The sequence below is a fragment of the Choloepus didactylus genome, chromosome 15, assembly GCF_015220235.1.
Source record: "Choloepus didactylus isolate mChoDid1 chromosome 15, mChoDid1.pri, whole genome shotgun sequence".
NCBI classification, from domain to species: Eukaryota; Metazoa; Chordata; class Mammalia; order Pilosa; family Megalonychidae; genus Choloepus; species Choloepus didactylus.
Window position 1 is genome coordinate 29,694,154 of NC_051321.1, and position 27,523 is coordinate 29,721,676.

The 27,523-nt window shown below is 45.9% G+C and overlaps 1 protein-coding gene across 1 annotated transcript in view; it reads left to right on the forward strand.

The window, feature by feature from the left end:
* The first annotated feature begins 8,824 nt into the window (after positions 1-8,824).
* Positions 8,825-27,523, forward strand: part of SH3PXD2A (SH3 and PX domains 2A) — a 246,976-nt gene continuing 228,277 nt past the window's right edge. The window contains 1 exon segment of the mRNA XM_037804143.1: positions 8,825-9,349. Coding sequence (XP_037660071.1) covers positions 9,278-9,349 — 72 coding nt within the window. The 5' untranslated portion in view covers positions 8,825-9,277.

A 27,523-nucleotide genomic window follows, 5' to 3' on the forward strand; every position in this document is an offset into this window, starting at 1 on the left:
CAAAGGAGGGACAGTCATAGGATAAACATTACCATTGCTATAAGGAGAAAGAGTAAAGAAAACAGGGTTCACAGGTCCAAAACAGTTCCTAAAACCTGCAGGACAAACTCCATTAGATTTTAAAGTCTAAGCGTCGTTAACAGAATGACATTGCATCCTTGGGGCTTGAGAGAGCGGGAGTCTAACCCTTCCTAAGGACCTTTGTGGCAGCCCTTTCATCTTCAAATGCTTAGGTGAGTGCTCCAACCAAGAGGGACACTTTGAAGAAAGCACAAGAGCTGCAGATGAGAGACAGTTTGAAAACGGCCATTGAAAGCAGACTCTTTCTCTGGAGGAGCTGAGAGAGGACAAATATCCCAAGTGCAACTAAGAGTGACATATTTGTGGAACTGCAGCCTAGAGAGAAACATCCTGGAAGAAAGCCATTTTGAAACCAGAACTCTGGAGCAGACGCCAGCCACGTGCCTTCCCAGCTAACAGAGGTTTTCTGGACACCATTGGCCATCCTCCAGTGAAGGTACTCAATTGCTGATGTGTCACCTTGGACACTTTATGGCCTTAAGACTGTAGCTGTGTAACCAAATAAACCCCCTTTTATAAAAGCCAATCCATCTCTGGTGTTTTGCATTCCGGCAGCATTAGCAAACTAGAACAGCCCTTCTCATGTATTTTTATTTCAGTTATTGTGCTTTAAATATCCAGAATTTCATTTGGTTCATTTTTAAAATTTCTAACGTTCCTTTGCACTCTTTTCCTGATTTCTTTTAGTTCTTTGTCCATATTTTCTTTTAACTCATTGACCTTATTTAGGAGAGTGTACTTACATCTTTGACTAGTTGTTCCAATATTTGGGCATCCTCAGGAGTAGTTTCTGTCATCTTATTTTATCCTTTTGAATGGACCATCTCTTCCTGTTTCTTTGTATGCCTTGAAGTCAGGACATTTGAATATTTTGATATGTTGACTCTGGAAATTAGATTCTCTTTCTTCTCCAGCATTTTAGTGTAGATGGTCTGTGTGTTAAGGCTCTCCTTCACAGCTTAGCCCAGTTTATACTGAACTTATAGATCAGCTCTTGGTGAGCAGTTTGAGTCTTCTAAGGTCTTTCTGAGCATGTGGTTTGCCCTTGGACACTTGCACTAGCTTTCAAGAATAACCTAGTATGCATGAATATTCCTGGGTGTTCTAGTTACCCTTCCAATAAGGTTCAAATGTAAGAGTTTGATTTCAGTTGAAAAGGCATAGGCAAGATTAATTGCCAGCAAGCCACCACCAGAATGCACCAGTCTTCAGAGAAAGTACGATCCCACTGATACCTTGATTTTGGACTTCTAGCTTCCAAAACTGAGATAATAAATCCTTGTGGTTTAAGTCCAATGGTCTGTGATATTTTGTTATAGTTGATATTCTTTTAGTTGCTATTGTAAATGGACCTGGCAAACTAAGACACCATTCTGTTTACTAATGGTCCCCTTTGCTCCACTCCTAAGCCATCACCCTAGTCTAAGTTGCCATCACCTCTTGTATTAAGGCAATACCACTGCAAACTTCTAACTGGTCCTTTTCATTTACTGATCCCCTCCACAGGGTAACCACAGTGATCCTTTCAAAATGCAAATATTTTATCACAATAAACCTTTTATTTTTAAGGAAGCAGGAGATGTGTACTGTAGAAGATTTCAAAATTCAAGCAAAATTTAAAGAAATTAATTTTTAAAAATTAGAACTTTACATTCCCACCCCCAGAGAAAACCACCACTAGTACTCTATTATATGCCCCCTTACATTTATAACACTTGTCATAATTATACTTTAACATTCATTTGTATAGCTTTTTAAACAATGTACATCTTTCCCATAGGCTTTAAAGTTCCCTAAGAACAAGGACATTGCCTGGTTTGTCCTGTCACTGAAACCCCAGTTCCTAGAAGAGTGAATAACACATGTTGATAACTTAACATATATTTATTGGGTGAATAAATAAATAAATAAAGTCTTTGAAAAGGTACACATTAATCTAGTAGCTGCATTTTGGGGTATGTGGTCACAGCATCCCCTTTTCTCTGAGAATTAATTCCCCAACTGAAAGGGTTGGTTCATGATAGCCAGGTTTGTGATACATGCCTCCACCCCATGATAATAGATTACATCAAAGAAGACGCATGACCCAAGCTGGGCCAATCAGATTCCTTTTCTGATTGAAACTGGATTCCAGAGGCAGTCAGCAAGTCTTAGTTTGTGTCTGGAATTCAGCAACTGTTAAACACTTGGGCAGTGGGGTGGGGATGGGGGTGCTCCTGCTATGTGTATGAAGAAGCAGAGTAAACCAGTCTCTAGTCAGAGAAGAATAAAACAGACATGAAGCACTAAGCAGTTATAAAAGATGGAGAAAACAATTTGTTCCGGTTTGCTAATGCTGCTGTTATGCAAAATACCAGAAATGGATTGGCTTTTATAAAGGGGGTTTATTTGGTCACACAGTTACAGTCTTAAGGCCATAAAGTGTCCAAGGTAAGGCATCAACAATCAGGTACCTTCACAGAAGGAAAGCCAGTGGCATCCAGAAAACCTCTTTTAGCTGGGAAGGCATGTGACTGGCTGGTTGTGTTCCAGCTCCACTTTTAGCTCCCGTGCATTCTTCAAAGCCTATCTCTTGGGGCATTTATCCTCTCTTAGCTTCTCTGGAGCAAAAGTCTGCTTTTAAAGGCCATCTTCAAAATGTGTCTCTCAGCTGCAGCTCCTCCTTAAAATGTCATTGTCAGTTGCTCTGAGCTCCTTCTGTCTGTGAACTCTTTATGTGGCTCCAGTAACTTAATTCAGACCCACCCTGAATGGGTGGGGTAATACCTCCATGGAAATTATCCAATCAAAGTCATCACCCACAGTTGGGTGGGTCATATCTCCATGGAAACATCCAATCAAAAGAATCCAACCCAATCAAAACTAATACATCAGCCCCCACAAGATTACATCAAAGATAATGGCATTTGGGAGGACACTAATACATCCAAACTGGCACACGATTTCTCATGTTCTCAAAGATTTGCTACTTCCTGCTTCTACTTCTGTAAGAAGCCCAAATGTCTGTGGATTCCATGTGACACCATTGTATGCTGGAAATAAAGCTGTTTCTCCTTTTTTGAAAGCTAGCTTGGCTCAATTTCTAGTACTTGTAAACCAAAGAGTCTGAACTAAGACATGCACGATTCATATATTAGTAGGTATAGTTAATCAAGATGATAATAGAAAACTACCTAAGGGCAATACCTCCTTGATTACAGCCCTAAACCCAGCCAGATTCACCTATGTGGAAAAAACCCATCCTGCTAAGGTTTACCTTGCCTGCTCCAGACTACTGGGTAAGAAATGAATCAATTATGGGGATATTTTCAGCTTTAGGCAAAGAGAGCAGGGCGTGAGTTGAAGCCAGACTCTTACCTTTGAGAATCTAGAATTTTTCACCTGAAATAGACATATGGATTCAAAGAGAACAAAAAAGAACAGTAATTTCTATGACGTTTCTGAATAGAGAACTGAAAAAATAAAGGATTCAAACCATGAACAAACCTATATTGTTGGTTATTTGTGGCTGCAGGCAATTTATAGACACCGCCTTTGAATTCCCCCAAAGGATTTTTTTTTTTTTAATTGCTGTTTTTTTTTTTTTTTTGTCACCCTGTAGCCAACTTGGCATTTATTTGCTTCTGGAAAATCCAGGGAATTTTGAAAAAGAAAATATGTGGTTAAAATAGAAATATACAGATTGATCTTTTATGCCAAGATAATGCTGGTAACCCCCTACCTTGCAGGAATACACTTCAGGGTACATTCAGTAGTTGAGAATGAAGGTATGAAATCATCCACACTCCATTTCTGGAAGGTCTTAAACATTTACTCAATGCATGAATTTTAGGAGCAGATATTTGGTTGGGTTTGGTGATACAGCCTGAAACTGTGGAATCTGCAAATCTAGGTGCATCCTTGGCCTCTTTGGCTGATATTCTGGGGGCATAGTCATTTGCTAACTCTGGAATTTCAAGTGATTCTTTCAAAATTCTGCTGCACGAGGACCTACAATAGAGACAAGACTAAGCTGGGAGGCCATGACTCTCAAGGACACCATGTTAAGAAGCATGGTGAGATTCTGTTGATGAACTTACTGTGTTGGAAGTCAGAGAGAGGCACCTTCTACCACCTGATGGTTTGGCAATAGGAAGGGTCTGTTATTATGGCTAGAATTAGTGGACATGGTTGCTGAGGAGACTGGGCAGTTCTGGGGGCCACATCCTGGTGCCATTCCTCAGTCAGAAAGAGAGGAGAAGCCTGGCTAGCAATTTACTTCCCTCTGGAGAGTACAGATAGTTTTCCTTGCTGATTCAGGAAAGATCATCCTCAAGATGCTCCCAAAGCATAAGTAGGGTTGACTTTGAAACAGAAAAAGGAAAGTGGGGGTGAGGGGTGGGGAGGCATGATTGCCGTACTGGTGATAGTCTGTAAAATGGCAGGTCATTCATGCCAGGCCCTCCTGCCAGAGGTCAGCCAGGGTCCAGGAGGGGTGCAAGCCTGGCCAGCTGCTGAGGTAAAGGTGCTAAAACCACTTTGGCCAGGAGGGGGCCTCAAATTTCACTCAGTTTGCTCTTCTCTGGGTAATTGTCTAGCTAGACTTCATTTTACATATTTACGCACCACCTGGAAGCATGGAAGAGACTAGATAGGTCATCAGTACTCAGAAATAGTAAGTGACTTCCAGGTAACAAGGATGGTTTGTGGTTGGGCCAGGACTAGAACCCAGCTTGGGTGAATCCTACTCTGGGACTCTGTTCTCCAACTCTTTTACTCTTTCTTCTTAGGCATCACTTAGCAGCAGCAGCATCTATACATATCTGCTGAGATCTCAGTAAATTGGACAGACAGCCATTTATTGAGTGGCTGGTGTGTATAGAACCCTGTGCTGAGTGGGGTGTATGTGGCAGGTAGCAGGTGGTAGGGTAGCAGCAGTGGTGAGTGGCAGAGGTGCTGGGTGGTGGGGGTGGGGAAGGAAAGGATAATGCCGAAGTGTAAGTTCATGGTCCACAAGATCCTTACTGGTTTAGAAATCACTGCCTAAGCATAGGAAAGTTAAATAACAATAAAAAATGTACATAATAGTTCAGTACAGTAGAGGCTGAACTGTCCTAGGCGAGTCTATGACTAGTAACCAAATGAACAATTATCAACTGCTATACATTTTCTAAGAAAGGGAAAAATAAACCATGCCTTTGTTTAGCACTTAACTGTTTTCAGTGCTTTCCTATATGCTGTCTTATTTGGAGTGGTCAAGAAGGCCCTACATAGGAAAGGAGGTGGGCCCTGACTATGGGGAACTGATAGGATTTGCATGTGTTTAGGAGGACTGTGGAGAAACACAGGGCCCCTGCCCTTGAGAAGGATCCAACCTTTTTGACTTGTCCAGGCAGCTTGTGAGGCTCACATGAATGGAGAATTGGAATCCCAAGACTCTAGGTTTCAGAGGGAAAGCCACTTTCTGGGTCTGCAGGGGTTTGTACATGCCATAAAAGCGTGCTCTTTAAATATGTCTTCTTGCCTGTGAGTCTGCACCTAAACGTGGAGGAGAAGGATGGCTGGTGTGGGACTGACTCATAATGTGGCTTTGGATAACTTGCTTGGTTTCTCTTGTCCTCAGTGTACTCCTCTGTAATATTAGAATAAACAGCCTCTCCCATCCCTTCTAGTTGGAAAATTCTGTGTTTCTAAACATCCTACAATGATGTTTTGAAAAATCAGATTTTCAGGTACGTGTTCTCTTTCCCTCTTTTTTTGCCTAAATTTTTGTCTGTACTGTTGTGATTGTATTTTGTCATTTGAACTCCTATATTTGCTTGTAAGCTAGAAAGGATATTGGAATCATCCCCATTTCATAGATAGAGGTGGTAAATAGGGGGTTGCCTAATCCTCTCCTGCACTAGCTTCCAAAGTTCTTGAGAGCAGATGTTTTCCACTCAGACCAACCAATATATATACCTGCTATGAGCAAGGTATAGCAGGGGTGTATTAATGAATGAGACGCAATCCCTGCCTTCAGCCAGTCTCAGTCATTGTGGGGGGTGCCAGGCACATGTGAGGCATATGTTTGTTAAACAGAAGGGAATTCCTAAGGCACTGTTGGGAAAGAAATGTGCATGAAGTTGAAATGTACCCAGGGAAAGGAGAGAACCATTTTATGCTTAAAGCCGCTTGGACATATGGCCCCAGCAGAGATGAAAAATTTTCTCCCACAAGTATAAACTCTTGTCCAACTAATACTCCAGAGACCTTGGTACCATGTAGTGCTTCCAGAACACTTTGAGATCTAATGATAAGGAGTGCCACAATGAATTGTTTTTATTGTGAACCTACAGGCTGTCTTGATTCATTTTCAGAGAGGACTTAGAGATGGCCAGTACCCTCCTAGATTCCCACAGCCCAGCCCTTCCTTTGAAGAGGGGAGCACTGTACTGAGGGCCTATCCCAAGTGTACCTGCCACCCCCTGCTGAGACTGGGCTTTGCTCAGGGGGGTGATGCTTTATCTGAGCCTCTTCTGATCACTCTTCTTCACTGCAAGATCACCTCCCATGGCTCCTGCTGGGCCGTGACAGTGGTGTTCTGTTGTCTTCTCAGATAGAGAAGTCCTGTGCAAGTGCTCAGGTTCCCACACAATCTGGACTTCACCACCACCAGCACCACCACCCCCAACCCCATTCGATTTTATTTCCTCCTCATGTGTCTTAGTCCATCCCCTGAACTTTCCACAGGTTGACACTGTCTTCTTGGTCCTCTGCCCGTCACCAGCAGGGTCAGGTCATGGGTCACTCATCTGACCTCTTACACCATTTTTCCTCCTCCCCCTGATTTTTCATTAATTCATTCATTTACTTAACAAATTCTTTTAGAGTGCCTGCTATGTATAATGTGCTGTGCTTGGTATATGAGGAATACAAAGAAGTATAAGATAACTTACAGGCCATCACTGCCCACTAGCTGCTTTCAGAGGAAATGATGTGCATTGTTGGGCAAGAGGAGGTCAGCAGAGGCAGAGTACGGCTAAGGTGTTCCTAACTCTGTCCATCCTCCAGGGCCCTGCAGAGGGACAGCTTCCTCTGGGAAGCTCTCCTTGATTACACCAGGCTTCCATTTTCTAGAGTTCTAATGCATACACATTTTATTAGATACAGTTTTAATGCTTCCCAACTGGCCTGTCTGCTTATTGAGGAAAGGGACAGCATCGGTCAATTAGTTACAGTTTTCTGTTCCACATATATATTAGTTGAATTCTCTCACTCTCTTTTCTGTCTCTTAGTGCATTATAAATGAGCACAGCAGAAGTGCTTAATTAATCATTAAAATTCTGGAATCAGAGAATTTTAGAGTAGGAAGGAATTAAAAATAAATTTATTTTAAATATCAAAATCCATACATGCTAATTATGAAATACAAAGAAATTTTTTTAAAAAGTATCCACAGGAGTAACTATTGCTAAGAGTTTGGAGTGCACCTAGGAAGGAATAACCTTAAAGTGGCTCTAATGCCTGTGGCACTAAGTTAAGTGATTTGCTCAAGGTCAAATATTTAGATAGTGGCATTGTTTGGTGCCCTAGAGTTCTTCTCCAAGAAGGTTAGAGGAATAGTGGGGTTCTCTGAACAAAGCAGATGTGTGAATAAAATCTTAGATTGGTAAATGGATTTTGACAGCACAGAGAAGAAAGTATTACTACAATAAGGCAGTAAAGTTGACCTCCATTTCAAATGTTTCATATTGGTCCACATTCAGAAAGCTTTATTAAGATTGTGAAATTATTGGAGTAGTTGTGAAAACACTATCCCTTTAAATATTTAAAAGTAGAATGGGGAAAAAATGTTGAAATAGATGTGGGGTGGGGGGACATAAACTGAATTAAATAGTATAACTGTGCTCTAAGTCCGGGAGTTTGGACGAGTGGCTTTGACAGTCTATTTTCCACACTAGAGGGAGGGGTGGTGAGAAAGCCCTGTCCTGGGGCTGGTGATGAGCTGGCCCCTAACCCTGTAGATTTTCCTACCACTGTATGCTCCCTTTCCTGTTCACCCTGGAGGGTCCCAGGGGGATCTCACGCTTGAGATGCTGGTGTTCTGCAGAGGCTTGTAACCTCACTGGTAAATGATGTCACAGACTAGTTTTACACAGGCCCTGATCGAGGGGTGACCCAAGCAGTGGATCGATCACATTTCCGGGGGGAGTTCACCCTTTGTGACCCGCTGGGGGTGGAGTGGGGGAATGGAGTGGGGGGTGAGGGGGGGGGGCAAGTGGTTTATCAAAAAGAGCCTCTGGCTTGAAGGATTTAATGCTGCTCCTTCCTCATTCCCTTCTCTTCCTTGGGGACCTGGGCAGTAATAGCAGGGTCATAAACCACTTCTCTTTAAAGTGGTTTGGGGGGGATGGGGATGGGGGAGGAGTAAAGGTGGGGACAAAAAGGCACGAATCCGCTTTCTGACTGAAAGGCTGGAGACGCCGGGAGCCAGGATGGGGGCGCGCTGGATTCACTACCCCACCCCTGCCCCCCACCCCCGAAGCCACCCTGAGATTTCTTGTGCCTGACGAACTAAACCAGTGCCTTCCCCGGCTCCAGGCCGCAGGCTTCGATCTCGGTCGGGGTGAGGGCGCTCCTGCTGCAGCCCCCTCCCGGTCTCCCCGAGGCCCCTCCCCCGGGCCTGGAGTCCCTCCCCGCCCGCGTTCTCTCAATCCCCTCCCTTCCCTTCCCGGCCTTGGCCCTGTCTCGGCCTCTGCGCCCGCAATCCCCGCCAGCGCCGAAACCCCCGGAGCTGGAGCTGGAGCGAAGGGGCGCCGCGGGTCCCTCCCCAGCGCGCTGACAGCGGCTCCCCAGCCTCGGGCCCTTCCCCTCGCCGGCGGGACACACCCCCGCCCCTCCTCTAGCTCCGCCAGTTCCCGCCGGACCCACGGGGCGGCGAAGAGAGCGGGCGGACGAGCCAGGGAGCCCGGAGAGCGAGCGGCAGCGGCGCGGGAGGGGCAGGGGCGCGCGGCAGGCCCCCGGGAGCCGCCCGGGGCTCACCGAGCCCGCGTGCCCTCCGGGACCGTCCGCCGCCCCGGGGCCCTACCTGTGGGCGCCAGGAGCCCGGGCAGCGGCGCACCGGGCCGGGGTCACGGGTGGCCCCGGGGACCCGGGAAGCGGGAGAAGGAGCCGGAGCCCGGCCGGGATGAGAAGGTGACACCGCCGGGGGGCGCCACTCGCTTAGTGGGGGAAGATGCTTGCCTACTGCGTGCAAGACGCCACCGTGGTGGACGTGGAGAAGCGGAGGAACCCCTCCAAGCACTATGTGAGTACTGCCCCCACCCCACCCCTTCTGCGGGTTGGCTGGGGATCCCCGGCAAGGGCCCCCCGGGTGGCCGTTCGCTCTTCCCCATTGCTGTGTGTTGAGTTAAGGCAGCTCGCGACTGTGGAGTTTCTTCGCAGGGCTGTGGTCTCCAGGGAAGCTCTTCTGTCTTTCCTCTACTCCCCCCTGCCCGTTTTCTTTTTTTGGCATTGGAATTGGCAAGTGGCTGCCCTTGTCTGTTACAGCGGTGAAGTCATCTGTCTGCCTGAGCTTTGATGGATGAAGCCCCCCCACCGGAGGGTGAGGGAGAGTATCCGCAAATCCCCTTGAGACCCTTCATTGGGAAAGAGCATCTTCCCCGCCTTGCCTGGGGCTCGGGGCGCTCGTGATCACAACGACCTGGAAGCTTTTAGAGGCCTGTCCCGGGGAAGCCTCCTTCTCTGCCTCCCAGGTTTGTTCTGGTCTCTGCCTTCCCAGGCCTGGGTCTGGGGCAGGAGGAAGCCGCCTCGCCCCCTGCCCCACCTCCACCCTTAGCACTGAGCTTTGATTTCCTTCTTCAAGTCATTGTGTCGGTCGGTGTGAGGAGAGTTGTGGCTTTTCCTTTTATCCTTCCTCTGGACGTGACCCTTAACCGGGTTCGTTTCCCCTTAAGTGATGCCCTATCCCCAGACACGAGAAGGCAAATGTTTGCTGTGGTCTCAGGAAGGTTCGGCTGCCCCTCCCCCTTCCTTCCTAAAAGTTAATGAGAAGGGGGCTAAAGTTAACTGCGCGGAGCTCCGGGGTCTGAGTGACACGTCCCCCTTTCATCTCAACTGGTCTCGCCTTCCCATCCTTCACACTTAGGAAGTAGCTACGGTGTCCTTGCCGCCTGGAGGACGCCTGTCTGAGCATCTTTGCTCCTCTACTTGGGATAGAAGAAACAGGGAGGCTGTCCCGTATCAGTCAAAACACAGAGGACGTTGGGACAGCAAGGCTACATCTTATTTGCAAATTAGGCATTTAAAGAATAATTTAGAGTGCTCAAAGCTTTAATTTTAACAGTTTAAACAGGCTGCACATTAATCTCTGAAGTGCCTTTCATTTTCTGGTTGGAAGAAAACGGGTTTGTGCTAATCCCAACCTCAGGCTACTCTTGATGCCTTTATCGTCAGTAGTCCTGAACTTTGCATTTGCGTTTTTTTGTGGTTGTTTGTTTTTACAGCTGAGCAAATGGGGCTGGGCTCAGGTAGAGGAGGAGGTGAACCTGGAGGCTGGTTCCTGACCAAGCTGAGAGGGAGGGGCCTGTGGTGTGTGTTCCCTGGCATCCTCAGAAAGTTCTTCTTTTCTGTTACCTGTTTCAGCAAGCATCTTTTGTTGCCATTTCAAGAAAGCTTCTTTTGGAGGGCTTGGGTAACTACGTGTGACCCTGCTCCCGGGAGAGATGTCCATTCCTGCATTCTGAATCTTATTATCCAGTCAACCTCCTACCCAGGAAGGTAAATTTTAGGGCTTCTCTGTTCTAGTCCTCAGGTAAGAGTGCACTGCTTTCAACAGATGGCACTCTCTGCTCTGAGACCCAAGCAGGTGCTTTTTCTGCTCTGGATTTTAGGTGAAGCACCAGATTTTAACTCTGACCAATGATGTTCAGGATAACAGATACAGGATGTACTGGCAACAAGCTAGGAGTGTTGGTAAAGAGACAAGGAATTCACCATAGGCAGTAATGATAGGGGGTTAAGAACTGGGGCTCTGAAGTTAGACGGTTAGATGAAGTTCAAAGCCTGGCTCTTGGGCAAGTAATTTAACCTCTTTGGGCCTCAGTTTGGGTTTTGGATTTTCAGATGGATAGATCTTAAAATCTTTGTGCCCCATATGCATGTGGGTACCTCATATGCATATAGGGTACCCACATGCATATGGATTTTAAAATCTCAAAGATTTTGGATTTTAAGATCGATAATAACATGTTCTATGTCCTGTCCAGTTCCCTTAAAATGATCATTTCCTCCTCTTTTACAGACAAAGTGCTTCCTGGGACATCTTTGCTTCCCATGTAAGAATTGATGACATTATGTTTGGGACAGGAAGTGATGTCACTGCACAGATGGGGCAATACAGAGCTCTAAATGAAGGTCTGGAAAACAAAGGAGAAAGTGTTATGAGTTGTGGAATCATGGAGTTGGCAGGGTCCTGAGGACTCAGCTGGCTCAGCCCCCTCACTTTACAGATGAGGAATCTGAGAACCAGACTGGGTAAAAGGACTTGCAACACACTGGTCCCAGTACCTGGGTCTAACTGGCCTTTTCCCCAGGGTTTCAGCTTTGTTAATCAAATGTAGACTAATAGTGGTTGGGGTTGACTGGGAAGACAAACGTCTGGCAGTGGCGAGGTTCCTCCATGTTTAGGGCATTAAGGCATACAAAGAGGGGGTGCCAAATAACAGTAGATGTCCAGTGGGGCCAGCGGGGGCAAGAGGAACATGTTTGGGGAGGCTGTGGCCTCCACGACTGAGAATCCTCTCTTGGCCCTTTCCCCCTGAACACCATACTCCCAGAAGGCCAAGTGATCTGGGTAAGGCACTCTGGTGTGTTTAGCTGGCAAGACATGCTGCCCTCAAGTCACCGATGTTCTGGAAGCTTGAGAAGTATTCCTCCTTCCTGCCTTTTCTCCACTGATGGCAAATTCTGAGTCTGTGGTTTGGTAAATTGCAGAGCAGAGAGGTTTTACAGGGTGTGCACATTAGCTGGAGCTAGCTGATGAGAGGCCTGGGACCCAAGCAGGAGGAGCTCTTCTGACTCCAGAACACTGGGAACACACTGCAAGTTTCTCTCAGAACATCAGGCAAAGGGCGGGCTTGGCCCCAGGATGCGAGGGAGCTGTCTAATCACCAAGGGTCTTGAGATTTGGATATGTTTCTAAAAAGACAGGCAATGGCTCCATCATTTGGATGGTGCTTTCCTCCCTTGGCTTCCTTCCTCCCTGCCAAGCCCCAGCCTGGGATGGAGGTAGGGGAACAACTATTGCTTAGGTCATGCTCCCTAGCACAGAGCTGGACTCTTCTTCAGGCTTTAATGAGCTGCCCCTGCGGAGATCTTAGTTGAACCAGCTTTGGCCTCAGACCACTTGTCTTTAAAATGGTCTTGATGGTGCTGGACACAAACAATGATGACTGCTTTTGAAAGTTTTCTGTTGAGAACACGGTTCAGATCTACTTAATTCTTTGTACTCACATATATAGGTGTATGTAATGTCATATGGTGGTGGACTGAAGAAGCTTGTTTATCTGAAACAAACAAGACATTAATTCTGTTTGCATTTGGGAAGGCATTGTTTCTTCACAGTAATTTCCTTTCCTGATTGTTTATTTCAGGCAAATATCAGTCATGAATGTTCTGATATTCCACAGGACCCTTTAGAAAGTACAGATAATAGCCAGTGTTAGCTGTTGCCATCCATGTGACAGGGGCGATTCTGAATGCTTAACATGCATTATTTCATGTAATTTGTACAGTCCTGTGGGGTAGTTTTGTGATTGCTTTTTACAGATGGGTTAACCAAGGCTTGGACAGGTTAAACAGCTGGCTCAAGGTTTCCCAGTTAGTACAAGCAGAGCTGGGGTTTGAACTCAGATCAGTTTCCATCCAAAGGAAAATATGGACCTAAGATGGAGTCCTTTTCCTCAAGAAGTCTGGTTGGGGAAGCAAGTCACGACTGTATGACAGCAATTCAGTGTCGTATTAGAGGACTACCTCCTTGTGTGGGACATTCACCAAGGGCCAGGAAGTGAGTTTGTAATGGACAGTGGAGGGACATCACTGTGGGCCAGGAGGAGATGAGCAAATTCAGATGATATCTGGTCCCCAGTGACACTTGAGGTGCCAGATTAAGGTTGACTACACAGTAAGAATACATTCTATATGGGCTTACATCATCACATCCTGGAAACTGGAGCCACTTTTTTAGGAATTGGCCCTAGACTCATTCACTTCTGTGTCTTCATTTTTTTCCTGTAAGTTCTGAGACTGCAGATCCAGCTCCACGGGAGTTAGGATGCCCAGCTGCAGTATGAAAAGGATCTTCTCCCAATTATGGAATGAGTAGAGTTGGGCAGATCAGGGTTTGAATCCTGCCTGTGGCACTTCCTGGCTATGCGACCTTGGGCCCAGCACCCTGGGCTTCCATTTTCTCCACTACAACCACTCAGGGCTTTTGGGAGTTTACCTGCGATAATTTGGGGAAAATGTCTACCCAGTACGTGGCGCCCGTCATGGGCACTCCACATATACTAGTTTCAGTCCTGTGTTCTTGATCGTCAAAACACTGAAGTACATTTAGAACTTTGTGGGTGAAGCTGAGAGAAAAGAAAAGACTGAGACAAAAAGGGAAGGCCCAGCTGTTCATAGTCTGATGGGAAATCGGGCCACATGCCCCATGGAAAACACCCAACATACAAGAGAAACAAATAAACAAGGAGCAGCTGTTCAGACCTGGAGAGGTTCCTAGTGCCGAACATTGGGCTCTAGTGATGGCTTCCTGGAAGAGGTAAGTTGTGAAGGAGAAAGGAAGGGTCATGGGTTGGGAGAGAGTGGAGAGGGTGCTCCAGGGAAGGTCATGATCCACTAGGATTCTAGTCCCAAGTTCAGGGCCATACACATAGCACTGAAGACTCCAGCTGCTTTCTCTGTCTCTGGCTCTGTCTCTGTTTCACACACACTCACACACTCACACATAAACTCACACACACAAGAGAACAGTTTCTTCTTCTCTGGGAGGGAAGTGATCTGGGGGTGATTCACAGGTCTGACAAGCTCCTTGCTCATGGAACAACCAACCACATCCTTCAAGGCTGACAGGACGGGGAGCTCACCATTTATCATGGCCTTGTTTAGAGCTGAGTGAGAGTGTTTTGGGGGCAAATCAGGGTTGGCATCACTGTTTATGGTGTCAGGCAGAGGGGAAGGGAAGGGAAAGGAAAAATAAACCTATTTGATGTCTTAGAAGACTGGTTGCAGCTCCAAAAATACAAGCACCAACTGCTGCGTTTTTCCAAAGAGATATTCTGGGGCCAGCATGAGTTAATGGACAGTGGAGGCTGTGAACTAGAGGGGTTTTGTTCAGACCTCTGACTTTGGGTTTGAACAGCAGTCCCTTGGAAATTTCCTTTTAACTTACTCAGGCTGAGTCACCAATTAGAATATTTTTTTGGCCAGAAAAAATGACAGGCAACTCTGTACTCTTGCCTCTTAATTAAACAAAATAAAACAAATAATAGAGTTACACAGTAGCCACACTTACTCTTCTTAAATTCTGAGAATCCAGGAAAGGGATAATGAATCAGGACAGGGATCCAGGGAAGGAAGGACAGGGTTGTGTAGGAAAATGAGGACATTCTGGCTTTGGAAATACATTCTGAATGAGGGCCAGTGGTGTTCTCTGCCCTGGCAATTGCCAAAAATATCGGAAGTGCCCAAGTAGTGTGACTAGCTTTTCAAGAGGTGGAGTCCCACGGCTGCATGTTACTTCCTGCCTGGGCCTGGTTTCTGCTGCTTGTGGTGGGGTTAGATACCAGGAAGGCAGGTGAATGGAGAGGTCAGGGGCCTGGATGTGAGGGCAGGAGAGTGGGATAGCCAGCTACAGGAAGGCCCCTGTCATGCCCCGGGGTAGCTTCAGGCTCAATGCTAGCCAGAGTTCAGCAAGGATGTCAAGATGCACAGTGAGGACAGAGGGAAAGAGCTAACATAAGTTCCAACTATGCACCAGGCAATATAGAAGGTAATATATAGTGGGGATTTTATTTCAGCTTTGTAACGACTACATGAGGTAGGTAGATGTTTGATTTTACAGATGTAGATACTGAGGCTCAGAGAGTTTACATGACTCTCAGAATAATTCAGTGATAGGGCTGAGATACTCAGCCTGGTCTCTGGCACCCAAACCTGTGAGCTTGTGGCTTTCTTTCCACGTTAGCACTGGGGAGGTGACAGAGGAGCATGAAAATAACCAATGAGTTGGACAGCATCTCCTGAGAGCATGAGAGGTGTGTCTGGTAAGGCTGTGCTGCGTGGGCCCTGGTATCCCAGGGCTGGAATCATAATTCCATTACTTATTAGCTGGAGGACCCATCACAAGTGCCTCAGTTTCCTCATCTGTAAAAAAAAAAATGTGGATAATAATAGGTCCTAGCTCATAAGGTTGGGGTGAAGATTAAATGAGTTAATAAGTGTAAAGAGCTTAGAACAGTAGCTGGCACATATTAAGCACAACCTATTTGCTATAATAATTATTAAGTCCTAAAGATGTTCAGAGACAAGAGAACCCTCCAAGAATTGGAGTAGTTAAGAAGACTGGCTGGAAAAGGTAGGCTTCATGATGGGCCTAAAAGTCGGAGGGGGAAGAGGGAGTACAAAGAGGAGAAGGGTATTCCAAGCAAGGGAAATGCAAAAGAGCTCATGGTGGAATGTGCAAGGAAAATCTGAGCAAAACCAAGGTAAAGGTCGGGGAGAAGGAAGAAGAGAAGGGTCGGGGTCAGTTTCTGAGAGGTTCAAATGCAGCTGAGGGAATTCAAAGTTTCCTGTGTAGACACCTGGAGCCTTCCTTTCATCCCAGCAGGAGAAGGGGCAAGGGGAGCTGATTGTCACCATAGGGCCCTTCTGGTGGGCCCCAGAACTGGCTGTTGGGTGGTTCTCAGAGCCATGGCTGGAACAGGGCTAGGGAAGGATCAGAACCCGTTTTCTAGTTAAAAAAAAAAAAAAACTATGATTTTTTTTTTTTTTTGTGAATGGGAAGAGCCAACTATTTCCCTGCTATTACCTGAGGGGAGGAAGTGACGTTAAGACAGCTGAGCTAGCAAAGGGGAAACAGCTGTGCTTTTGCCCCTCCACTCCACAGCTTTTTCTGGTCCTTTGCTGTCACTTCCCTTTGGCTGGTGAGGAAGCCACCCTCCCCAAGCCTAGGTGGAGGCAAGTGGGGGCAGGGGTGGGGTAGGAGGTGGGATCCCTTCCTCTTCTGTGTGTCAGCACAGCATAAATTATGCAGGTCCCCAGGGCCTTTGGGGCTCAGCCATCTAATCTGTCCCCAGGATCCCTGGAGTGTGAACTTCAGACCTGGAGGAAATTGGTCACTCTTATCAGATCTGACCTCCACTCCAGGAAGTAGGGGGTGAGGGGTGCTGCACAAGGCTGATAATGAACTTGCAGGGTGGACTAGGTGGATTGAGTGGGTGTGGACCATTTGCACTTCTGCCCATCACTGCATGGTCCCCGGTGGAGCCCTTGCTGTTCTTTTGCTAGAAATATTCTCACATGGTAATAGTCAAAGGAAACCTTGCTCTCTGGTTGCAGCTACCATGTATTGAATTCGTATTTTGTGCCTTTCACTTAGAATCTCTGCTTCACAGCCCTGCAGGTAAGAATTTTTTAAACCGCATTTTACGCATATAGGGACTGAGGTTCTGAAAGTTTGAGTCTCACTGTGAATAAATCGCAAACCCAGTTGTGTTTGACTCCCCCCTTCCCCAGCCTGTGCCAGGTTTTATACTGTCGCTGGGTCTTTCATGCTCAAACCCCCATCCAGGGCTGCGCCAGGAGTTTTGGGGGCTTCCGCCGGCCCAACATCTTGTCCTCCTGTCCAGTGGTGCTCTTTGTTGGGAAACCTGCCTTACTGCTTTTACCTGCCTAAGGGTTCTGAGCATAGAGGAATTGTCCCTGTCATTTTAAATGGCTGCTTGGAAACTCTTTTATGGTAGGCCCGATTCTGACCCTGCTTGATTCCATTTCCTGATGGCCCAGACCCAAAGGGCTATTTTAAGGGACTTGCTTGTGTGGGAGAATGTCTCCCTCTTAACAACAGAGGGAGAGGCCTGGCATGGTGCTGGCAGTAGGGCTTGCCAGTGAAACTCTTTCCTGAATGCTGCCTCCTGGGCTGGAATTTATTAATTGAGCCCCCAGCACAGTGCCTGGCACCCGGAAGGGACACAATCACTTGTCAAGGAGGGCGGTGTTTCCCAGAGGTGGCTGCCCAGGGATTTCTGCCGGTCTAAGCTCTAGTGGGCTGGCATCGTGATCCTTTTCTCACAGAGTTAAGGTTTGTAATAGAGCAATATCTGAACTTCGGTTTCAATCCAGGATTAATCATTTACTTTCATCACCACTCAGTGGCGACTTGAGAAAAGCAGCCAGGAACTGTGGATCTGGCAGCTCCCAGGCAGGGGGTGAAGGGGAGTTGAGTCAGAAGATGTATGAGTGGAAAGGCAGGAGGGACCTGAACTCACATTTGTTGAGCCCCTTCTAGGTGCAGGCCTTGGGCTAGGGATTTTTATCCATTGTCTCATTTATTGTCCACAACAAAACCTGAAAGGTAGGTATTATCATCATTCCTGCTTTACAAATGGGGACACTGAGGCTCAGAGAGGTGCAGCCTCTTGCCCACTATCACTACGCAGTAAATAGCAGAGCCGCGGTTCCACTGTGCGCCCTTGTGGATTGAGCTCCACTGTGGAGACTTGATGGATTACCTGGCCCAGGAATATTGGGGGTGGGGTGGGGGGATTTGGGAGCTTGTCACATGAGTCTCCAGAAAACACTTCAAGATTCTGGATTAAGTGCTGTGTCACCTGCTCACTCGGATCTTCTTTCTGAGCCCATTGATTCACACACAATGTAGTTGGAGCTGGTGATTGGGATAAGCTAAACCTCTCTACTGAGAATGATCTCATGGCAAGGTCTGGCCTCTATTTTGGGATTCAGATTTTTATTCTCCTTGAACTCCTGTCCAGGGTCATTTTTGAAGGCCTGACCCTTCAGAAGCTCTGGCTCCTGGGGGCTCCGTGCTGTCCTTGGGGATGGTGGGGAACATAGCACTGTGGGGGGAGTTTCAGTCCCTGGCACCTTCAGCCTACTGCTTTGCTGGGGGGAAATCCAGACTCTGGCAACTAGAGTGAGCTCCACTGGGGGACTCAGTTGCCAGCAGTTGGAAGTTGAGGGCAAGAGGATGGGGCAGCAACGGCTCTGAGGCTGGATTTGAATCGCAGCTCTGCCTGTCATAGCTTGTTTGACTTGGTCAAATTTCTTCCACTTCTATGGGTCTCAGTTTCCTAAAATGTAAAATGGGAATAGGATTACTACCTAGCCCAAGGGCTTGCTACTCTGTTTAGTGTTTGAAAGATATTTAATAATTGGCAGCCATTGTTATCATCATCATCATCATCATCATCATGATTATCCTTCAGGATTTTGTTCAGTTTCTACCACCTCCGGGAAGCTTCTGTGACGTCTCATCTTATAGTGATACTTCCTTTCTCTGAATTTTTATAATGTTTATTGTTTTTACCTTTCATTGAACATGTAGCAAGAATGGCCTTGGATTGTTCAAGTTTTTGGCAAGCCTGTGTCTTGTGGGCCTGATTGATGGAAAAGCCCCGTGGGGGACAGACCTTGATCTGATACTTATTCATGTTCATTCGTTCATTCATAAATCAATATTTGAAGGTACCAAGCACTGAGAACACAGTTGTGAATAAAATGGATAAAGATCCCTGCTCTTTTGGATCTTACACTCTGGTGAGGGAAGAGAAACAATAAACAAACAAAATAGGTACCTATATAGTATGTTGGATGGGGGATAAGTGCTGTGGAGAAAATGGCAGGGCACGGGAGACAGGGAGACAGGGAATGTTGGGGGCAGGGTTTGCAGGGTGGCCAGGGACAGCCCACTGTATAGGTGACTTTTGAGATGGACCTGAGGAGGTGAGAGAGTGAGGCCTGTGCATATTTGGGGGGGTTGGGAGTGGTTGTGGGAGAGGGAATAGCAAGTGTTTGAGCCCCAAAGTAGGAGCATGCCTAACCTTTTCAGGAAGAGTAAGGAGGTCAACGTGACCCGAGTGGAGTGAGTGAGGAGGAGAATAGCAGGCAATGAGGTCAAACAGGGAGAGTCAAAATTGAGCCTTGCTTTCCCCACCACCCCCAGCTCCCCAGCACAGAGCAGGGAGCTCTGCTCAGCAGTGAAGCCTCCTCATGATTTGCTGAAGAGTGAAAATGACCCAACTACTGCCAGAGAAGTTGCTTTGGGGTCTGTGTTTTGGGTTTGACCCTAAGCCCCTAAAGAGGGACCCTTTGGGGAAACGCAGTATCATGGACCCCAAAGGCAGTGCACATGTTAGAGAGTTTCACTAACATTAATTTTTTTTATTTTTTTATTGTTAGATTTTTTTATCACATTGGTTACTTATTCCTATTCATTACTACTAACTGCCATGCCAACTAGTCCTATTCTAACAATAGTTTTGTACCTACTGTGTGCAAGGCAGTTGCTAAAATCATTTTGTCCAGCAAGGAGCCTCCCTGTGCTGACAGAGGGTCCAGATTGCAGTAAGTCCTCAATCAGTTTGATAAATCCATGGACAAAGGTTTCATTCCCTTAAGGACCCTTCCTCCCACCCCACTCACCCTCCCCCCCTTTTTTTAAGTACTGCAGGTTCTAATTTTAAATGGTGGAAGTTGGTTGGTTGGAACTTTTGAAGCACATGTTCCTGTTGACAGAACATTGCTAATGGTGTTAAGATTCTCAGGCCAGTCCATCAAAACCTTCCTCATCCATGGGGCAGATGGAATGATAGCACCAAGAATCAGGTGTCTCTAGGTCACCTATATTATAGCTAAAGACACTTTTGTGGGCTAGCCTGAGAACCTAAACTCTATGCATAACATCCAGGGAAACTGTCTTCCAATGTTCATCGTGAGAAGGAGACTCCAACGCTAACTAATAATAATAATAGCAACTAAAACTTACATGGCACTAATTATGTGCCAGCCACTATTCTAAGCATTTTATTCATTTAATCCTTACAACTCTATGAGCAAAAGCACTATTGTGGTCCTTACTTACTGATGAGAAAACAGAGGCACAGAGAGGTTAATTTACCAAAGATTCCAAGCTAGAAAGCAGCAGAGCTGGGCTTCAGAGTCAGGTAGTGGGACTCCAAAGACCTGAGGGAAACCTCTTGCTCCCTGGCCTTCCAGAGAAGTCTGCCAGCCAGCCTTGCCACAGCACAGGTTGGCTACTCTAGACTCTACATGCAGGACACTCTGCATTAGGAGTGGAGTTAACAAGTATGGGAGTCAGGGGACAAAAGCCACGGGTGGCAAGCATGAGCAGCCCCTCTTTCTTCCCTGAGACAGGAAAAACCATTTGTTCCTGGAACCTGACACTGCAGGGGGTGGGTTTGCTGTGTGCTGTTGTCTTCCTGGACCATTTACAAGTCAGGCACATGGGGATGGAGTGGGGATGGGCACAGTGTTTGTTGGTGGAGACCAGATTAGGGCGTCTGGCAAGATGTTTTTATCATCTCAGCCATTCACCTCTCAGTGAAGCTCAACAGGTGGCCGGGGCTGTTGCTTTAGCTGGGAGGGGGTCAGCCTCCCCACCCTGCCCATTCAGTTTATTGTTGGAACAAGATGGGTTCTAACCAGCCCTTCCCTTCTTCCCTGGCCCCAAAATAAACAGCAGCTGTTGTTGGCTTTATCAGCTCTGCTGGCTGCCAGTCTGTCAACGGCCCCTGGCTCTTGCTTGGCCCTAGCCCTTTCGTGTTTGATGGCATGGGGCGTGGGGGCCCCTTTGACCTTGCCCTGTGAAGCTTGCTGACCAGCTGGTGTGCCCTAGCATGCCCTCTTCCCTGGTAACTCTGGCCTGTTGCTCATGGCCAGCACTGTTCCCTCCTGCCCTGAAGTGAAGCAGATCCCATGTGGTGGTCACAGACTCAGGCTCCAGAGTCCAACATCGTTTCGGCTCCTGGTTCTGACACTTAGCTTATGTGCCTTGGGCGGGTGGCTTAACTCTGAGCTTCAATTTCCTTCTGTAAAAGCAGCTGATGGTAACTACATCACAGAATGTAGTGAGGAGTGAAAAAAGTGATGTAGAGGCAGCTAAAATGAACTAGTTGAAGCTGCCTGATTTGAGTCCCAGCTTTGCCACTCAGGGGCCACTTGACCTTGGGAGACGTGCTTAAGCTCTCTGCCCCTTGGTTTTGTCACCCATAAAATGTGGCTAATAAAAGCATCTTCTGGGGTTTTTGTGAGGATTCAGTGGGTTACTATGTGTAAAGCACTCAGCACACTGCCAGGCATGGAGTAAGCACTCAACGAATGAAACGGTGTACTCCCTTGTTGGATAAGGCAGAACCAGCCTGATTTCGAACATCCCCCCGAAGAATTGTTTCTATATGTGTATCTGAGAGCTGACACAGTTACTGTTCTCCTAACCTGACTTTTGGATCATTGTTACCGAGCTAATTTGCTTGGCTTTGTTTCCAGCCTGTGATCAGAAGTTCCACTTAAGGGGATGGGGGCGGTGGAGGAACTGGTTATAAAACAGGGTGGGGGCATGAAAAAAAGGAGAGCTGGGATTTCTATCCGACTTGGCAGTGGTTCTGCTGATGTTATACAGGAAATGAAGTCTGTGTGTGCAGCTGAGGACCACCTTCACTGGGGGGCAGATCACCCCAGGTCGCCCGGTTATCTCTGCCGCTGGGCGAGCCTGGGATGTTCTTCCATATGATCACGGCCTCCCTGGGCGCTAGCAGCTGCAGGCCCCCTTTGCTTTGGCTTCTCCCTGGCTTCATACTCTGGGAAACTCTTGTTATCTTTGGCTTTTCCTTGCTTTTTCCCTCCCTTTTTGGAACAATTGTACTGGGAACCCTCGTTAGAGCATCGAAACTGGAAAGTCACCTTTCTCGAAAAGAAAAAAGGCATTTGGCCCTCATTGCATTGGCCCACAGTGCCAGCTGCCACCACAGGCACACCAGCCCCTTCCTGCCCCCTCCACCCCCCAGTAAAGGGACCCTTTCTCAGGATCAAGCATTTGCAGTATCCCCCCTGGAACCTTGTCCTTTAAGAGGGGTGGTTGCGTGTGTGGTGTTGTCTCCTCAGCCTCTGTCAGTTCTCTTCCAAGAAGAGAGGTGATGGTGGTGCCACTCCCAGCATTTGGTGATGCTGCCTTCTGGTAGATGAATTGAAGAGAATGAGCCTGCACTGGAGAGAGGATTGCAGCAAAGCAGTTTAGAGCAGGGGCTCTGGAACCAGACTGCCTAGTTCAGATTTCAGCTCTACCATTTATCGCTGTGTGGCCTTGGGCAAGTCACATAACCTTTCTGTGCCTCAGTGTCTTCTGAAATGGGGATGATAACAATCATGGGATTGTTGGGAGATTTAATGAGGTAGTGAATATAAAAGCATTTGTAACAGTGCCTGGTGCAGAGTTAGCACCATGTAAGTGTTACTGTTCTTATCTGAGCTGACACAGCAGGTGGAGTCTGCTTCCCATCTTTCCCAGAGCCTCTGGGGCCTGCAGTATATATATTTAGAACCGTTGATGGGGCCATGTGGTGTTTGTGACAGAGGCATCTAGCATGGGGCTTGTGGCATGTTCTAGCAGAAGGGGGAGTGTGAAGAGTCAGACCAGCAGGCCATCTGACTGCCCCATTTCTGACTGTCCTGACTCCCCCATTTCTTAACTGAGTGTGTTTGAGCAAGTTGCTTAACCCTGTCAGCTCCGTTTCCTCAACTAACCATGCCTGCGCCTTCCTTGCAGGGTTGCTATGAGATTGGAGATGGTATAAAGCACCCATTAGTTACTATCCTCCATGGTAGCCAGTTAAAAAGCCTCAAGGCTTGGCAAAGGGGATTGGGAGGGTGACCTGAAGCCTGACTTTTCTGGCAGGGAGCTTTGAATTAAACTTGTCCCCTCATTTCTTTTCTCCTGCAAAGCCTCTGGGTGTTTCTTCCAGCAGGCTGCAAGCACAGATGGTGACAGTGTCTTTTGTCGATGCAAAATCATACATGTATGATTTGTATACCATGTATTTTATTAGTTATTTAATAAGGGATAATGCCCATCTAGGAAATAAATAGTTTTTATTAAAAAAAAAAAATACCTCCCAGGCTCCTTTGAGGGACCCTGCCAGGAAGCACTGCAGGCATCCTGCCTGTCTCACAGACGAGGAGAGGCTCAGAGGGGACACAGGACTTCTGTCAGGGTGGTGGACACAGTTGATGCCCTGCCCCAGAGCCCCTCGGTTCACTTGAGTTTACCAGCAGCATGGTAGCCATTTCCAGCATGCTGAAAGCTCCTTACCTCAAGCCTTCCAGTGTCTGCTCCTCTACATGAGGGCTTTCTTCTGCCTCTCCACGGACACTTGCTCTGCCCAAGCAGGTGCACCTGGGAAACACCTCGGGTGGGGTGGGGTGAAGTTGTCAGCCCAGGGGCTGCCCTCTGGAATTGATGCCCAGTCACCTCCTCTCCAGTGGGAGGATTCTGAGGCGACTTCAACCCAGAACCTCAGAAGCTCCCCAGCAGGACTGAGCCCCAGCTGCCCACAGCAGGAATCTGCCTTCATCCTTTCCTTGTTTCACTTTTTCTACTTCCTCATTCAGGTTTCCTGTATCACATCCGTAATGAACAACCTCCACCCAATACCTTGTCTCAGGGTCTGGTATGGGAGGATCCCAAACTAAGATAGCAAACCTCTCTTGCTAGCAAGTAGTAGAGCTAGGACTAAAAACCTGTGCCTTGTCACTCCCAGTTCCCCAGGCCATGCTTTCTGGAGGTTTCTGGGGTTCTCATTATAGAGAAGTCTGAAAAAAGTCTTGTTTGATGCAGTGTCTCTTTGCTGATAAGAGGGCAATTTCCAGAATGAGTCAGAGTGTACGAGGCTAAAGAATACTTGATAAGTGTCTATCAACACATGAGTGGATAAACACAATGTGGTATATACATATGATGGAATATTATGCAGCAGTAAGAAGGAATGAGGTCCTGAAGCATGCAACATCATGGATGAATCTTGAGGACATAATGCTGAGTGAAATAAGCCAGACACAAAAAGATAGATATTATATAATTTCACTAATATGAACCACCTAGAAAATGTAAACTCAGAGTCTTAAAATGTAGAATATAGGGGAATTGGAGATAGGCAGAAGCTAGAGAAGGGGGAGCGGTTACCTAATATGTATAGATTTGTTAATGAGGTTGATCTTAAATGAATGGATAGAAGTGATGGTGGTTCGTTATTGGGATTATAAGTAATAGTGCCTATTGAAGGTGAATATGATTGAAAGGCATTGTCTAAAGTCATGTATCTCATCCATTAACACTACAAATATGAATAAGTTCTTGTATGAACTACTTCAAATGTATGACACTTGTACAAAGAGTTAATAATAGAGTGGTATATGGGAAAAATTACCTGTTGCATGCTATGGTCTATATTTAACAGTATTACCTTACCAAGTACACACCAGTACTAGGGGTACATAATTGGGGGGAATAAGGGATATGGAATGTTTGGGTTTTCTTTTTTGTGTGGCTGTGTCTATCTGTTTTTTTCTCTGTGGAGCAATAAAAACTGTCTAAAATTGAGAGTGATGGTCATTGTACAGCTAAGTGAGGATACTGTGAGACATTGATTTTATACTTTGGATAGAATATATGGTATGTGAATATATTGCAATAAAAACTGCAGATTCAAAAAAATAATAAATAGAAAAACAGAAAGATACAAGTGCTGGGGAAGATGTGGAGAGAGAATATACTTTTTCGATGTTGGTAGGGAAGTAGAATGGTGCAGCCCCTCCGGATGTTAACGGAATGGATCCGTAAGAGGCTAAATATAGGGTCACCATAGGATTAGGCAATCCTGTTACTAGGAATATATTCAGAAGAACTGAAAGCAGGGACACGAATAGATATTTGCACACTGATGTTTATGGTGGCATTATTCATAACAGCCAATGGATAGAGGTGGCCAAAGGGTCCATCAACTGAAGAGTGGAAGGGCAAGCTGTGATGTATACATATGATGGAATATTGTGCAACTACAGAAAGGAATGAAGTCAGAAGGCCTGCAACAAAGTGAATGAAACTTGAAGACATTATGTTGAGCAAAATAAGCCAAAAACAAAAGAACAAATATTGTATGGTCTCATTTAGAAAATGTTTGTAAGAAAATTAGGGCCTACGTTGTAAGCTCATAGAGCAGTCACATTTATTCCTGAGTTTTAAGTATTAGTTCTAAATTCTGAGGTGCTGTGCTCTTTGTGTATAACTTGGTAGTTCCCTGGATCTGTGGGTACCTGTGTGACACCTAAGACTCAGAGTTAGAGTTCGGCAGCCCTGAAAGTCAGCATTACCCCATATAGCAACTATTAAAGAAGAGGAAAAAGAGATCAGACTTCGGTTAGAGATATGAACAAAGCTGATTTAGTTGGGACTAAGGTAATTCAGAATACAAGCAAAGAATGATATTGTCTGTGTTTTGAAACTTCAATTTCTGGGTGAGACCAAAAGAAGAGATGTTTATTTTGTCCCAAATTTAAATTTTCTGTACTACACTATCTAACTTAACCTGTCTGGCCAGTTTAATTAAACAACCTAAGTACATGGAGCCTAGAATAGGGAATGAGATCTGGTGATTCTGTAATATCTTAATATAATACCCTGATACATTCCAGGGTATTTTGGGCAGATAATTAAAAAGTATTCATAAAGTCCCTTGAGGGCCTGGAGAAAAAATATGGAACTATTAAACTTCCCACCTGGGAAATTCCTGATATTCTCTCAAGCACTGGGGACTCCCAATTTAATAAGCCAAGTCCTCAATCTTGAGGCTGGCCCTTATGAAACTTATTTCTGTAATGGTGATAAGCATACTTTTAAGTAGGCCTGAGTCACCTCCAGAGAACCTCTTTTGTTGCTCAGATGTGGCCTCTCTCTCTCTTGAAGCTGCAATCTGCAAATAAACTCAATATCCTGCCCCTATGTGGGACATGACTTTCAGGGACGTAAGTATCCCTTGGCAATGTGGGACATGACTTCCAGGGATGAGCCTGGCCCTGGCATTGTGGGATTGAGAATGCCTTCTTGACCAAAAAGGGGAAAAGAAATGTAACAAAATAATGTTTCAGTGGCTAAGAGATTTCAAGTAGAGTTGAGAGATTGTTCTGGAGGTTATTCTCATGCAAGCTTCAGCCAGATATTGCCAATTGCCATGGTAGGCCAAGCCACAACCAACAGTATTCCTGAAAACCCTAAAGAAACCCAGGGCTCTACCTAAGACTCTATAAAAGTTTTATTTATTAAGTTTATTTTTCAGAAACTCAAAACCTCCAGATTGTTCCTATGCCAGATAATCCCTGAAATTTAGAGGTACCAGTCTCTCCTAGAACATCAACCAGTTGCATTCCCCTACCCTGTAATGCTGACATCCCTTTTCAACATGAAGAAGTTAGAATGGTCATTGCCCAAATATCCCTGAACATTGAGAGAATGATCAAATGAGAGAGAGGAGTTATAACAGAGAAGTTAGGATTCAACAAATGATTTTGACTACTGAACCATAATATATAGATATTTCTTTTTAGTTTCTAGTATATTTGAACAGCCAGAAGGAAATAACTGAAATTGTAGAACTGTAACCTATACTATACTTTGAAATTTGCATATAACTACTTGTTAAACTGTACTTGGAAATTTCTCACTTTTCTGTATATATGTTATATTTAACAATAAAATGTTTTTTGTTTTTTTTGTTTTTTTAAAGAATACTTGATAAATACAGCAGCTTCTAGCCTTAATCTCAGTCAATGCCAAAGTGAATGAGAGAAGGTGGGCCTTTGAAACAAGGGCCTATGACCTGATATAGACTTGCCCAGAAAAGAAATAAACAAACAAGGGACTTACAGATAAATAGAAATTTAATATCTCTACTCATTAGCAGTCAGCTGGGAAGACAGTATTAGTGTCTGAGGAAACAGAGGTTGGGGGCTGCTGGCCTCCATATCCACATGAACAAGACACTCTGCTTGCTTGTCATAAAATTCCTATCTGTAAAATCTGGCTACTTGGAAGGGAGATAGACATTATAACATTAATGCTTTTTGTAACAATATTTGAAGTTGTAGAGAGATTGGATGTCCTTATGGATGTCCTTATGGATCTTTAAGTAAATGAAGGGAGAAAAGATGGAGGGGGGTGTGTGAGTGTATGTTGTATGTGTTGTGTTTTGGAGTTTGGTATGGAATGTGTGTGTGTGTGTTTGATATGTTGTGTGTGTGTCGTATGTGTGTGTGTGTATAGCAAAAGCTGTTGGGTCATTGTCCATCAGACATATTCCTGGAGCTGCCTTTTATCCTTGTGACCTCCTTACAG